This window comes from Cygnus olor, chromosome 18 (assembly GCF_009769625.2).
Source record: "Cygnus olor isolate bCygOlo1 chromosome 18, bCygOlo1.pri.v2, whole genome shotgun sequence".
In the NCBI taxonomy this organism is placed as follows: Eukaryota; Metazoa; Chordata; class Aves; order Anseriformes; family Anatidae; genus Cygnus; species Cygnus olor.
Window position 1 is genome coordinate 224,566 of NC_049186.1, and position 15,896 is coordinate 240,461.

General features: G+C 42.8%; 1 protein-coding gene across 4 annotated transcripts in view; it reads right to left on the reverse strand.

The window, feature by feature from the left end:
- Nucleotides 1-15,896, reverse strand: part of GAS7 (growth arrest specific 7) — a 111,617-nt gene that overhangs the window by 58,089 nt on the left and 37,632 nt on the right. For 2 of the 4 annotated variants that reach the window (XM_040577808.1, XM_040577810.1), the window contains exon 2: nt 12,131-12,251. In XM_040577808.1, the coding sequence (XP_040433742.1) occupies nt 12,131-12,251 (121 nt within the window). Of the gene's footprint in view, nt 1-12,130; nt 12,255-15,896 lie in introns of all 4 variants that reach the window. The other 2 variants (XM_040577807.1, XM_040577809.1) reach the window with 1 other exon arrangement.

The window sequence follows — 15,896 nt, forward strand, 5'->3', positions numbered from 1 at the left end:
GCTTCCTTTACACCTGGTGCTTCTTAATTTAACCTGCATTGTGCGCTTACAATTCTTTAAAATTATGTGTCTTAGAAAAGGACAGTTGCGCTTGTGACATCCTAATGTTACAGTGCTCTCAGCTCTGGCATTGCATAGAAGCTAGGAGACATAGATGTAGTGAATTATATATTTTAGGATGGAGAACCTCAAAACATGCAGAAGCCCCTTTGAGTTTCTGTGGGTATTCTCTGACCAAACAAGTGTCCTAATGGCAATGGTACCACATAAAACATGACCGCAGCCACTGTTACTATCCCTTATCTGTGTATGTTATGCCAGGCACCATTCATGACAATGGCCCATGGACAAGGTGCAAGAAGGACAAAGAGCCATGGACATTCCAGCTGTAGATTCCAAGGCGGGTTAGTCAAGTCAGTGGTAAAAGATGGCTGGTGGTACCAGAAGAATGCTAGGTAGTATCTATTTTTTCAGGCAGACAGAGAAAACTTTCCTGAGCCTCTGAAGTGTTGGACTTCTCAAGATTCTTTTCAAGGAAATAACTACTTGCCACTACACTTTTCAGACTGCTTGAAAGTCCATGTCCTAGAACTTGGTGTTGCAGGTGGCATTTTAGTGGTGATTTTTGTGATGATGAGAATAAATGGGCCTTAATCAGGATCAAGATAATATGAAAGCAGACTTCTTGCTTTCCAGGAGGAAAAAGCTGTTCAGTAAATGGGAAGAACATAACATTGTAGACAAGAAAAGCCTGGAAATAAGAACACACCATGTACGGCTGACCTCAGCTGAGAAAGCAAGACGGCAGCAAGCCACACAAACACTTGTGTCATAACTATGTAAGTCATCTTTAATGTGATGGACAATGTAGATGGAGTACTATTGTTTGACTAATGCAAGAGATATCACAGCTGCAGCACATCTGAGAATTTCTTCTGCATAGTCAAATATTTTCCAGCTGAATCTACCACCCACACACAGTAGTAAACCACTCCCAAAGACACTGAGCAACCATATGGCTAATGACATAGTAACTGTGCACTCCAGGCACACAGTGCATTCAAACTCGGCATGGCAATCTAATTCTAAGGCTCTCCATTCAAAAAACACACCAAGACCACCCATGCCATGCAGCCTAGAAATTTTTCACATTCTGTTACAATCCAGGTTATATGCAGTCTCATCTGCTCTGCCAGCACCATTCAGCCAATGCCTTACTACACTCTCATATCAAAAAGAGGATTAACTGAATGTTAAAGCAAAGGAGATTGCTCTCTCCACTTTTTTTTAAAGATGGATAAATATTATCTATGCAAAGAAGATGGTTTTAAGAGGCTGTGTGAAGCACACTATTCCTTACACCTTTCAGAGACCAGATAGCATCTCCACCCTCCTATCCTGACTGCTGCTTAGCTTCTTGACTCCTTTGCTTTCCTGTCCTTCCCCATCACTTCTCCCTCTGCATGGACTCACATCTTCTCTCATTTGAAATCACAACACAGAACTGCAATTATTATTGATAAGAAAATGTCATACTAGGGAATTACTATATAAACACCCATTTCTTTCAGATGATGCCAGTGTAGCCCTAGGAAAGGGGAGAGGCTCAGCCCTAATAAAACTGCATGAAGGTAAAAGCAGTCCTAACACTGCCTGAACTAAATTTGAAACACTGTGTAGAAATGCAGCCAAAAAACCACAGTGCTAGTTTTCTTGCTTTGGGCTGTGAAAAATGCCAGCTAGAAGCCACCTGCCAACTCTGTGAAATAGCAACATGTAAATAAATGTAGTTCTTTGATGGGGACTGTCAGGTAGGAGATATTCAGGGCAGAAATCTTTTCATCTTACCTGCACCTGCCTCCAAATCACCCACAGGTTGTTCAGAAGTGCTCAACATTGAATGTAAACATCAGCACCCTATTTTGCACTCTGTCTCGGACAGGATATCTTCCTATTCACAGTCCTCCCATCAGCTCATATACATGAAAAGTTTTGAAAGCTTCACACACTGTGATTTTGCAACCCAGACCAGCCTGGAAACATTTATTTCCTGTAATACCAGCACAACAACAGAGCTTCTAGCTGAGTTGCTGCAATGGTACCTGTCTTGGGAAGGGAACAGATGGAACATCCCTGTACACAGGAGCAACTAGCAGTCTCAGCTGAACTGAGAAAACGGACACAGGTCCTGAGGACCCAGCAGGGGTCTACAGCACTTCACTTAAACACTTAGCAGCTTCTCTTCAGTAAGATAACACACAATAGCAGTTCCTCATTCAGTAAGATCACGCACAATAACAGCTTCTCACCTTAGTCACAGGCAGAGATAGAAGAGCCTGCATAGATCAATGGAATGTTTATCAAGCCAGGACTTGAACCAGTTCACATGAAATATGAAGGCCATAAGATAACTGGCAGTTTCTGGAGGCCTTATTTCATGTTTCTCCCAACAGGTCAACACGGGAGCTGAACTTCGAGACCAATGGGAGTGCAGATGGAGAGCTGACTCCCCAGGGATGGAGACCACCACTATTTGGTGAGGTAAAAATAATAGAAAGAGCAGTACAGTTCTGATGAGGAAGCAATAACAAGAACTCCCATGTTCTGGTTTTCTTCTAAAGCAAATAAGGGAATTGGAGTGCTGAGAGGTGTCTGGTTGGTTCAGAAATTTGGGAGTTGAGTACAAGGATGATTGCCACTGTCTCCACTCCTCCTACCCTTTTTCTCCCCTTGTCTGCAAAGAGGACTCCTAAACCCACCCGTGTGGGCTGTGAAGACTCCCTTCCCACTTAACTCTCAGCCCTCACCTCTGGCTGCCAACACCCTCCTACATCCCCAGAAAGCAGAAGCACATATCCCGACAACCCCTTCCCTGATGCTGAGAAGGACCAGGCCAGCAAAGGGTGGGTTGCACACCCTGCCCTTTCCATCCAGAGTCACAAGCACCAATGCCCCTGCCCAAATTTTCGCTACAGGGCAGCAGGAGCTTCAAGACAGGGGGATGAGGGTCTGGGGTTGCTTATAATCAATTGGCTTCTAATAGCCATTTCCTCTTACCTTGGAATGTGTGGTGAACGTCAGACAACATGGACTGAGTGCACGTCATAGAGGGCTTGCAGAAGGTGCAAGGGACTGTGTGGCTGTGAGTAGTAAGGCTAAGGTTGAAGAAACTGGAAGACTGTAAGCATGGGGATAGCCAAACACAGGAGTTTTTAAAGTCTAAAACTTGATAGGTAAAAAATCCAAGGCAGAATACTATTGTCCAAGGACACAGGGGACATAGTGCCGAAGAACATCCAATGCTGCAGGCCTGGGATGGACCTTCTCACCTTTAGACAGTTATTTCTCAGAGTAACCATTTCTCTCCCATTCATTGCTCCAGCAGCAGAAAAAAAACTTTTCCCCTCCCTTTGCTGCATCAAACCTTTGAGTACTGCATACACAGATACGTGTTTTTCAGATCATACCTAGCAGTTTCTAGTACACAGAAAAGTCTTCAGCAGGGCTTACAGCTCTTTAGAGGAACACTAAACTGTTTCTCTGTCCTGCTATAAGCTGTATGTTGTGGCTACACTGAATGAGGCAAAGTGTGCTACAGGGAAGGTGTTCTCCTCCCAGAGATAATCTCTGAAGCTGTACTTATAAAGTCTGCATTGCCTTTCCACTAACTTCCTTCCAGCCTCCGTGTGACCTTCTAGGTTCTTCTTAGTACTTATGCAATGAAAGTTTCTGCAGACATATTTTTTTTTCTCAATCATTGCTACCCTGAGAGGTCATATTTCTGATATTTCTGCTACTTCAATTCCCTAAACCTGTAAGGCTTCCTGCTCCCATATGAATGTTTTCCCCGGTCTGATCTGCAGAGGTGTTTGTCTGGCCTTCCAGTCACTTTTAGGGTGTAGCTCACGTCAGCTATTTTAGATGCCTACAACAGGAAGATAACTGAGAGGTGAACGTAATTATTTCTTTTCATTGATAAACAGTGAGATTAGAAGATCCAGTTCAAATGGTGATGTCCACCCATGCACAGTACCTTCAGACAGGTGAATCAAATCCTGCCCTACTCAGACAGTGATGGGGATGGTGAAACTCATCTAAGGGCACTACAGTAAGCGCTCCTTGAGCCCAGCCAGTGCTGTGGACTTTGATGAGTGTCCTTTGCACACACTTCCTTGAGTTTATCATCCTTGCTTGGTTGTGTCAAATTCTAAACAGAAAGCTGGTACATATACTTAACCCCCCAAATCCCAGTAAAGATATCTTGATCATACTTCCAGACAGCATGACTCCTCACAGGAATGATGCAAAGTCTGCAAAATAAGGACTATCCCAGCTTTCCAGGAGTTTTAGAGTGGTTAGTCATCTCTCTACTTTTCCTTATGTTTTGACATTACAAGCTATGATGGCTGTAGACGTTGCACAAAATAGATGCCCAGCATTCCAAATGTAATGTATTCAACCTTCCTACAGCAGGCCATATTGTGAAAACAAATTTTTTCATTATGCAGACCTTTACAGGTTGGACGCTTTTAGAATGGCTTCGGGATTTGAGTCCAATCAGCTTCAAAGAATGATAAATGTGGAATGTTTATCTGATTTGGCCAGCAGGTGGAGATAGACAAGAACATGCTGTCTGTGGGCTAGCTCATTTACCTGTGCAGATCTGTTTGTTCAATAAAGAGTTGCCCCACCTCTTTCATTACAGTTTTTTTCTAACATATTTTTCTGGGTAAGGACACTGTCTCATAAATTCTATTTCTTTCCAGTCAAGTACCAATTTCCTTGTGTTTATCATGTAAAGACAATGAAAATCAGATCACTCTCAGTGGAAATGCTAGTATGGTCAGATAAGACACAAGACCAATAATCATAATGTAGAAGGGCACTAAATGTTGTAAGCAGCTGACAGAATAATAGTGGCAGGTTCTGCTGTATTTTGAAGGCTCGTAAGAATCATCACGTTACTTCCCCCTAAAATCCCATTGGCTCCCAGGTTTGGGAATGCATATCTTGAGTTCCCTTGTCTGAATAGCTCAAGCACCAAGAGCAAAAAGTCTATTTAATCTAACAAAGGCCTCTGCATTTTGTGAGGAAGGACACAAATGGTGACAGCCAGTTGGAGCAGCAGGGGTGGTGCAGTGCTGGTCATGTTTGGAAAGGCAATTTGTCGAACTGGACTGGCCATCCAACACTTCCTATCTTCAGGAGGAAGGAGCAGAACTACACAAAAGATTCAGGGTGAGGAGCAGTATAGAACCTCACTGCACCAAAATTTGTATAGCTTTTATTCCCTGACCTTCTTCAAAGCCTATGTTCCCTCCAGGATTCTGTCTGTGCACCCATCCCAGAAGATCAACTGCAAGGTGTGGAGCCCACCAGTGCTGCTGTCCTGGATGCAGGACCACTGACTAATCCTGCCCTTTTTAAGGGAGCAGGAGGGCAGGACTGTCCAGGGAGGATGAGGATCTGCCCCAAACCGTAGTGGGAATTTTCAGCACATGTACACGTAAGGACACATGACGTGAAGCACAGCAAATGTTCTTCTCAACTTATATTAAGGTTCTTTCTGACTTAGAGGAGCAGGAAAAGCAAAACAGCAGTTGTATGCCAATAGTGTAGTTATATATGATGTATTTAAAAATCTTGGAAACCCAACAATATTGAATAAAAAACAACTCCCATGTGAGTACCAGGCATTTGTCATCCTCTACATTAATATTTTCATTTAGGTTAGGCTTTACAGACTGAAAAAACCGGCCTGACAGGGATTTTAAGAAGTCATTTGGTCCCTGCTGTACTCCAAACCAAGGCCAACATGACTTTTCACAGTTTTGTGCCACCTACTTTTACAGATCTGCAGTGACACTGAAACCCAGGCAACTCCCTGCTCCCACACTCCACTAGCTTAAGAGAGCCAGGAAGAGTTAGGGTTGTCCTCATTGCAACTGACACGTTACTGTATCCTCTAGTCACCACAAGCACTGCAAAACAGCCTACTTTCATGTCCTCATTCATATCTTCACTTTCTTAGGGCAAATAGACCCAATCTCTTCACATGTGCCCACAGGCCATGTTTTCCACATCTCTCATCATTCTCAACACTCTTTTCTGGACTTTATCCAACTGGCTTACATTTTTCCTGAAGTGTGGAGCTCAAACAAGATAAAATATTCTAGCTGAGGCTTCATAATTTCCTTGTAAAGTTGAAGGAATACTTTCATGCCTCACAAACAACACTCCTATTTTATACAATGGAAAATGCTGTCTGCTTTTCTAATAGCACAACCCTGCTGATTTGATTTCAGATCCTCAAGAGCTCCTACATCTTTGTCTGTGAGCTGCTCCATTGCCAGCCTTTGTCACTTAATTATTTCTGATGAAATCTCCAATCTTACGCACATCTTTATCGAACAGCTTCTTACACTTTCAGCATGTGTCCTCAGTTGCAGGATGATTCTGAATTCTGAGCTTGTTCTGTGCAGAACACGATGTTCTCTCCCAGCTTCATTTAAAGTTAACATTTGAATAAGTACTCTCAATGTCAACATGCCATTCATTTCTGGAAATACTGACTAGAGAGAAGCCTAGGGAATTCCCTGCAGGATTTCCTTCTGTGCAAACTTCCCTTTGACAAGGGACCATTGAGAACTGCTCTTTGAGTATGATCTGCCAAGCAGTTCTGCACTACCTTCATAGTTATTTATGATCCCTTTCCCCTTAATTTGCTTTCCCTCTAGCCAGCTTCCAATTTGTCTTTGCTATTTTTAAGACTCTCTGTAAAAGAGCGGCCCTGCTGCAAATGGAGTCTTTGCTCACAGCCCTGCCCTGCCTTGAGGATGCATAAATGTTTAGCCACAATCCCCCAATCCATCTGAGAGGGTGCATACCTCATCTGATCACTTCTTGTTGATGATGGAAGTGCTAAAACTGCTGTAACCTTGCCAAGAAAGCCTGCTTTTGCCAGCATTCACCTTCTGTAAGGTGATGATTCCCTCTGCAACTCCTCAACACAGCGTGTCATGGAAGTTTTGTGCTCTTACCCATCCCAGGGCTCAGCCACAGCCCTGAATTTCGTGAATAGTCCCAACCTACTCCACTTTAGGATATGCCTCCTAGTGACTCACTGGGCAACTGGTTGAGCACATAGGACAGCTGGAGTGCTGTAGGGAAGGACATGCCACTCAGGGGATGTCCAAATAAAATATTTAAATGAATGGACCGTGAACTCAGTGCCTGGAGCTTCCACATATGGTTAGCATATGGCTGAGTTAAGTGACTGTATTCTACCTCATGCATGAGAGACAATATAATGGAAAGGACAAACAGAGGGAGTGTGCATGATAAGAATGCATAAGGGATATGTATATAAACAAAGCAGAAGCTTTGGGCTCTTCATAGGCATCAGGCTACAGGAGACCCAGCAGAGTGCCTTTCAACCAAAAATGCAATGTTAACATTTTTTACCTAACATCAGCCTTGAAGAAAATAAAACAAACAAACAAAAAAAGCCACTGTGTAACACTAGCATTTGGCTGAGTTTTGTTGTAGGCCAAGTCTGGTATCTCTGGACTCTGGCAGAGGTGGGATTAAAGATAGCTCCTGCAGCAGTATGCTGTAGCCAGAGGCCAAGCAGCTGCATCCTTGGATGGAATTGGTTGCGCAGGCTCCCCAGGGTGTGTATGGAACATGAGCAGTAGTCAAACGAACTGCTAGCAGGGCTCTCCAGCTGAGGAGAGCTGAGGATGTTCCTGGATGCTCTGTCATGGGGATGAGGCTGCCCGTCCTTCCACTCACTTTCTGGCTGCTTTTCCTTGATATCACTACCTGTGAAAGCATCTTCCACTCTGTCCACTGAGCAGCTGTTTGCTTTTTCTAGTTATTATTAGTTTCTCCTCTCAAATTTCTGCATGACTGAGCTGAAGTAGATAACCTCTTCCCTCTGTTTCAGCTTCACTGCCTAGCTCAGCCTCAGTGGGTAGGAGAGGCACAGAGAAATAACACAGAACCTGTGGTAGGAGGGATATTATAAGTTAATTAAGAGAAAACACAAACTTCAGTTTTCACAGCAGCCAGAGACACCTGCTGTAAGCTAGGAGAACACCCTGTCATATTCTCTGAAATCATTTACTCCCTCACCAAGTGGAGTTCAGACCAGGGTTGAGATATAGAAATCCCTTTGTGGATTTAAAGATTAAAGAAAGAAAAAAGAAAAGTCTACATAAAGTACAACCCACTATAACAAAGCTAAAGTTGTACAGTCTCTTTAGACAATTTTGGTGCTTCAGCACCTGGAAAAGACACCCTTGCTATGACGGGGTGATTCTGATCCTGATCCAGATTCTATACATGAAAGAAACTCCACAGGACATTTCAGAGGAGCTAGGGAGTGAACCTTTGGTGAACCACAGATAGCGACTGCAGAGGCCTTCCCAGGACAATTTCATGTTTCTTCTTGTTGAACAAGAAGCTTTGTGAAACCTTATAACAGGAGACATGAGACATACACAGGGACACACCTACACTGCTCTGAAGTCAGAGCCTTCACTTTGGGACTGAAAACTGAAGTCCTCTCTGACAGAAGGCTACAAATAGAGGAGAAAAAAACTAATTTTTCAGTACACTGCAGTGTAACAAGGCCCCTATAAGCCTTTATAATCCAAGTATATGTCATAGTGTTTTGCTGCATGTCAGAGGATCCATACCTTTGGTGCCAGCTCTTTACCATGCAGCAGAAGGCTCTGAGAGGACTGAGTAGAAAGTGTACTAATTGAGATTCTCCTGACTGAAACATCTACTGTAACCTTCAATGAACAATGCCTTGGTGTCATCCATTTGTCTAAAACTCACCTTCCAGTGCAGCTATGTTAACATACAATTCTAATGTAATACTTTATTCACAACATCTAGTTTCAGCAAAGCAGTTACAGATGCCTGTGAAAGACAGAAGTAAAAAAGAAAGGAAAACCACAATTAAACCACTTAGAGTAAAAATAACCCAGAAATTTCTCTCTCATTCCCTTATCACTCTGGAATACTGTCCTCTCCTGGCAGGGTGGTACACAGCTTCCTAAGCATACCTTATACCTTGCTGTATCTATTAAGGAGATCCCTTCACAAGAAAGCCTGCATCAAAATTTGTGAAGAGTTTTGAAGAGGTCTTGAAACACTTTCTTATTGTTCATCTTAATAAAAAGACAACTGGTTCCTGGGAGATCTGAAAAATGGTTACAACCTCACTAGCCAAGTGTTTTGCATCTGCTGCCATTGTTGGTAATGGTGAGAAAAACACCTTTAACCATATGGATGAAACTGAAAGCCAACCAGGAACATGTCCACTTCCTAGAAATATAGCTACTGGCCTCTAAGTTACTGTACTTGTGAAACTTAACAGTGATGTCTCTCTCAAACACTCCAGCATACGTTCATCATTTGGTAATAGCTACAATAAAGGGAGACCAATTTAGGAGTGCATCTACACAAAAGAAAAGACCTTGATGGAAAAGAGACCTAGATCCTACTGCTGAAACAATGGTGCCATGAAGGCAAAGTAGGAAGGAGGTACATGAAACTGTGACAGAAATGCATGCTGGCACCATGTCGCCATTACAAATATTGTCAGTCTTTATCTGGATACTGCCAACAGCAGCTGCAGCAGTTACAGGACAAACAAGCGGTTAAGACAAGTGAGCAGGTGTAGTCAGTGAGATGTCCAGTCTATGAAACTTGTTATAAACATTAACTATGCCAATACAGATCTGCCACAAAGCAAAGATGGGGACTGCAGTTCTATAGCATATCGTCTTTTACTTATGCTTTGGCTCAAAGCCAAAGAATACTTTCTGAGTGTTAAGGTACAATCCCACTGTTAAACAAGCCTCACATGCCAAATGTGACTTTGTGTTGACTACATGGCTCAGCAGCTCCAACTCTGCAGCACAGTCAAGGAATAAAGTGCATATACAACATGAGACTGGACGATCTGTCTATGGACAGTCCTGCACTACCAGTTTTGGAGGGACAAAGGTCAGAGCCAATTAGTCAGATTTAATCAAAACACTGTACTGACAGCTGCTTAATCCAAGGCTGGATGAGGCTTCATCACATGCTTCAACAGAAAGTTCTAGAGATTGCATCCATCTTCTGCTTTGTCTGAGGCCTAAATGACACCACAGGGGACACTTTCTTGGCAAATAATTCACCTTGAGGAAGCACAGACATTGTCAATGTGAATCTGACAATGCAATATAGCCCAGCTAGAGCAAAAAAAACCTCCCAGGCAAGATCATCAAACTGCCAAAACTAGCAAACATTAACATCCACACAGATAGACTACTTTCAGGCAGCAGCATATTCTAACTGAGCAAACTGAAAGGAACTGAGCCGGCCAAGAACACCAGCTAAACTGGAGTGATGGAAGGGTGATGTACAGTGCCCCTGTACATGCCGTAGGGCATGTACACAGAAATCTCCCTTCTATCCTCTCTTCTATTCTGTTACTCTGAAAGCCATATTCCTTGCTGCCTAGCAATCCCATTGCAGTAGGTGAGACAGGAATTTGCAAATAGCAGGACAGGTTGGAAATGAGAAGTCTCTAGCCCAGCTATCCACTCTGAGCAGTATCGCTGCCAACAACAGATAATGTCAGCCACAACCTTGTCTAGCCATCTGAAAACATCCAAGGATGAAGATTCTACCACCTCCTTGGTCTGCTTCTGCCAGGGCTACCCTGACTTCTTAGTGAAAACTTGATTTCCAGCCCTTGACTTCTAAAGCAGGCTGTGGCTATTGTCTTTTCCTATATCACCTGTAACTTTTGTGAGGATAGTAAAAAGCTGTCTGAGACTACGTGGAAACAGTTCAGGCCATCTGCTTTTCTGGGATAGGGTTACTGTGACAAGAGTGTTTATTGCATGAAAACCAGGCTCTGCTTCTTACTGCTTTTTCTGACCTCAAGCCAATGCATGTGAGTAAGGGTCCATTGCCATGCTGGCTCAGGACTGAGCTTAATCACCACCTTATCCACCTCTGAATTGCAACGGGGACAGGGTATCTAACTCCTACTGACCTCCCCAGCCATGCAGGGGATGTTGTCAATGAACCAAAGCACACCGTGCTTCAAAGTGAAGGTGTTTTATGGTAATTATATATGAGTGTTTAATGGTAATGTGACTTCTGCAGGGTCCTACGAGATGTCAGTGCATAAAACCAAGGTAAATAATGACTTGGCAGACTTGTAAGCCAAAGGCTTCTTCAGCTAAATAGATCAGTCACTGAACGGACCATGAGGCTCACTGTGACAGCCCATGGCTCTTCCTTGCCCTCACAGCGAGTCAGAAAGAGGAACGTCAATGGTGATTCCTGGTGGATTTGACTATGTTATGAACACAGCGAACTCTTGCCGTCCTCTCCTCCCCTGTCATTCTGTCATTCTTTCTGCTTCAGAAATCTGGTTTTGCTGGTCACAAGTCCCTGTTTTGCAATGCTGTTATAAGCTCATGACCAGAGAAGGTAGACAGTGTAAGCCAAAAGTGGTACAAGTCTAACAGTTCTTGAGCAGTTTATAAGATTGTGAGTTAAGTCTGTTACCCTACTAGCAAGACAGTGAATTAAAGACTGAAATATAGACTGAAAAGTCTATCTTTGATATCCCGCTGCACAGTCTTTTCTTTTATCTCCACAGGGAAGGTGACTCTGACTTAAGCAACTTTTCAATTAACTACTTATGTTTTCCTCTAAAGGTGATATGTGACATTCTATTAAATAACTCTACATATGTGTACATATATAGATACACATATCTGCAGCTGAAGGAAAAAGAAATAAACAATGTGATAAAAATTAAATCATTACAGTATTTTATATTCTGAATCATTTACGGCAGAGTTGTTTCTACTTTACATTACCTATCTTTTATAAAAGCTTCAGATATCTTCTAATGGTCAGAATTAACATGAGAGAGGACCAGAACACTAGATTTAGTTACATTATTTTCCTTCATATGGTGGCAGGGTCATATATTCATTTCTTTGACTCACTAGGTGTAGCTAGCCATCAAAATTAACTTGAGAGACAACTTCCTGCAGCAGATTTCTGCAGATAGTGTGACACATCTACTGGAGCCTCCACTTACCATTTGTGAAGGTGTTCACATAGTACCTGCGGCCCTGGGGAGACATATAGCTCTGCCAGCCTGGGGGAAGATGGCCATTCAAGGTATCTTCTCCTGGCTGAGTAGTTGCCTTTCTGGGTTTCTGCTGAGGACCAAAAAAAAAAAAAAAAAAAAAGAAAAAACACGATCTTTTAAGTCAATATCTAGATAATTTAAAATCTAACCAGACACACATCTGGAAAGAGACCATATGGTTTAGCATTCTAGAGACTGCAAAACGCCCGAAGACTTTCAGTCCATTTCTCTCCTTATCTGTCCTAGTTTCATCCAGAACATGATTTATATCCTAGAAATCTTCCCTTGGAGCATTGGGTGCACAGCACATCCTTTGGGAGAGAAATGAAACCCCTCTGTATTTGATGTTCCATGAGCACCCGGACTTGTCCAAGAAAAGCATTCTTGTTAAACAATAAAACTTGAAGCAGAGAATAATCAAGTGCCTGAGAAAGAAAGACATGCATGTGGCACTCTCATTCATTTCATGTAGACATACTGGCAGGTCAAAGTGCTGGTCATAAAGGTGCTGTCCCAATTTAATTTACAGGGGCATCATCACCTTCAGACATTGTGAAGATGAAACACTGCAGATGCCTGTTGCCTATAGGAACAACATGCTGAAGTACATTTATCAGTATGATGATTATACACCGATAATGGATGTAATTATCAGTGCATACATTACTGATCCAGATGTAATCTGGATCCACATCATCCAGTGACTATCATCCTGATTGTTAGGATCCAGATCACCATGAGTGATCCAGACCATTAGGAACAGCAGGAGATAAGCATCATGCTGTCACCTGCTCTCCAGGCACACAAAGAACTGCTATGAGGGTTCAAGTGCCACCTCAGCTGTACATCTCTTCACCAATTCAGTTGCAAGCCTCAGTGTGCTGGGGTTCAGGCTGCAAGGAAAAGAAAGAGGTGAAGCTGAAGTGCAAGTAACTGTCTGCACCACGTTGCATCACCTGGTGATATCACTTCTTCCAAGCGGCTCCAGTGGTTCCTTGGAAGCTAGGGAGTTACAGCAGCTGTGAGAATAGCAAAGAGGGTTTCATCACAAAGATGGCTTGAAGCCCTGTCCGGTCCCTTCAACCAGGGACACTGAATAAGGCCAAGCTGGGAAAATAAGATACATGGGCAAAGACTGCCAGTTGCAGCCTCGTAGGGCTGCAGCTATGAACCCAACAGCTTCCTCCTGGCTCACATCTAGAGAGCTTCACCCTGTCTTCCCCTAATCCCTAAGGCAAACCAGGCATATACGGATTTTTGTTTGTTTGTTTGTTTATTTGCATTGCCCTCAAAGGAAGAAATATAAGAAAGCAAGGAAAAATGTGTGAAATGCAATCATTTATTCCATGGAAGCAAATCTCCTTCCAGGACATGCCTTCTGATATTGTGGAGGACAGGTCAGAAATGACTGCACTAAACTCACAAGCAGTCACATTCAGAGGGCAGGCAGACCTTCAGCTTCTGCACACAACATTCAAACATTGACAGACATATGAATATTACTGTCAGAGAAAGAAACAAATAAACAAAACAACAAAAAAACATGTTGTGTCCTTCTACAAATTCATATTCTGAGTGAAATTCCAAATCTGCTCCAACCCAGAATAAACAGGACATTTAATGGTTTTGGAGCCAAATGTCTATTTTCTGTTTCTTTTCAGTTTGAGAAAACTGATTACAATGGCTCTGAAGGAGCAGCGAACTAAAGAATGATCTTCCATTTATGCCTCATCAGGCATTCTTGCACAGGCAGGTCACAGGCTGCAAGGCAGCTGTATGGACCCAAGTCCAGCGCGAGATAACCACTGCCTCCACACTGCAGCACAGATTGTGCCTATGCTGATTCAGATTTTAGCTCCTCTCCTAAGCAGAGATACAGCCTGGGAGACTCAGCTGACCCAACATGAATTTGACAAGTTAGCTAGGCAGATACTAAGGGACTCTATAAGGTGTATGACTCACATGTCTATTCTGCGTACCTATGGCTAGCACAGTGGTGATCGGTAAGATCTTTGTCATCTAATCCTATCTCCTGCTCTTCTGCTCTCTGAGGTTCAATTAAATCAATTTACATCTCTGTATCTGTATCTGTTATCACCCTGCTTTATATGTGAGAAAGCAGAAGCTTTCACAGTTTATGTTGCTATTTGATATTTACTTTTTGCTGATCCCAGCTTAGGATGCAAGGGAAAAACCTCTCACACGTTAGCTGGTCCAAAGGCACATGTTCTTATTGTTGTTATACTATTGCCTAGAAATGTACTAAATGAAATTCCCATCTCAATGAAACTAGCACAGCCATGCCTATTCTACTGTGACCATATGGACTGGATCCCTCCATACATGCCATGGAAACACTTCCGTGTTTCGTAAAGCTTTCTGTGAAAGCTCTAAATCCTATTGAAAACACTAAATATATGTATATGAATATGAATATATGAAAACACTAAAGTTCATGGATATGACAGAAAAATCGGTATCCCTGTTTTATCTCTGAGGTATCTTGAGTTCTTCTCCAACATGATGGGTGTTTACAGAATTGTCTTTTTCACTAAGGAATGAGACTTCTAACAATTCCAACAAACGCATACTTATTTCCAGTTCCTTACAGCCATTTACTGGCATCACCAAAAGGACTTGCTCACACAGCTACGGCACCTGCAGCACGGACTCAATGTCCAGCAACATCTTTTGTTTGATTTAATTCTCAATCAAGACTGAAAATAATTCACTGCAGGCTCCCCAGGCACAATGTCTCCGGAAGCATCCCACTGCTCATGCAGGTGATGCAGACCAGTGGCTGTGTCTATGGCACCGACCACGTACTCTTCTCACACAAATCTTACAAACAAAAGCATTTTTGTGCAAGCTGACTTTGGGTCCTTCTCAGTTTGTGTGCTCTTTCCTGCCATATAGAGGAGCTTTTTCATCTCATGTCTCTCTCAAACACCCCTTTGCACAGCCTTACCTAATGGGAACATTGGGAATTAAAAAGGACTCTTGGAAAGAGTGTGCCTTACCAGTGCAGTAACTTTATTAACGTCTAAGAAGACATCTGGCTGATTTCTGTCTCCAGGACTACCTCCTGAGGGGCTGTACTTGCACCTTACCCATACACAGTCCTTATTCAAAGCATGGGTAGGTTTGGTGAGAAAGCCAGGGCTGAAGGACATTCAGAGGTTCAAGGTCAATGAACATATGCAGGGAAGGTCAAAACAAAAGGGAAAGAGAGAGAGTTCCTGACTATTTTTTTGAACCACAAAACCTCTCTCTCCCAACACATTCCAAGGGACAGCACAGAGTAATGCTCCAGGGGCAGCTCCTGAACTCTCTCCATCACAGGATTAATGACCCCCATTGTTGTTTAAAAAAGCATACTGAATAAAATTGAAATTCCACAGCCTAGAAGATAAAGTTACACCAAAAAAGCACACAAGCATTATGTTTCACAGTTACTAATTCTATTTTGGAGTTACTGTCTCACCATTGCTTCTGATTCTGCAAATGCTTAAGTGCTGAGAGCACAATAGTCCCTGTGAATGATGGTCAAGAGGACTGAATATAAGGAAAACTCCAGCACTGCCAAATCCAGCAGTTCTAGTAAACAATGGAACATTGGTCTGCTTGGATGTATCTGAACTACGGATATGTGGATCTCTTTCATTTGTTTTAGGGAGCAATATGATTCCAAACAGTAGCTCACTATTGTGCA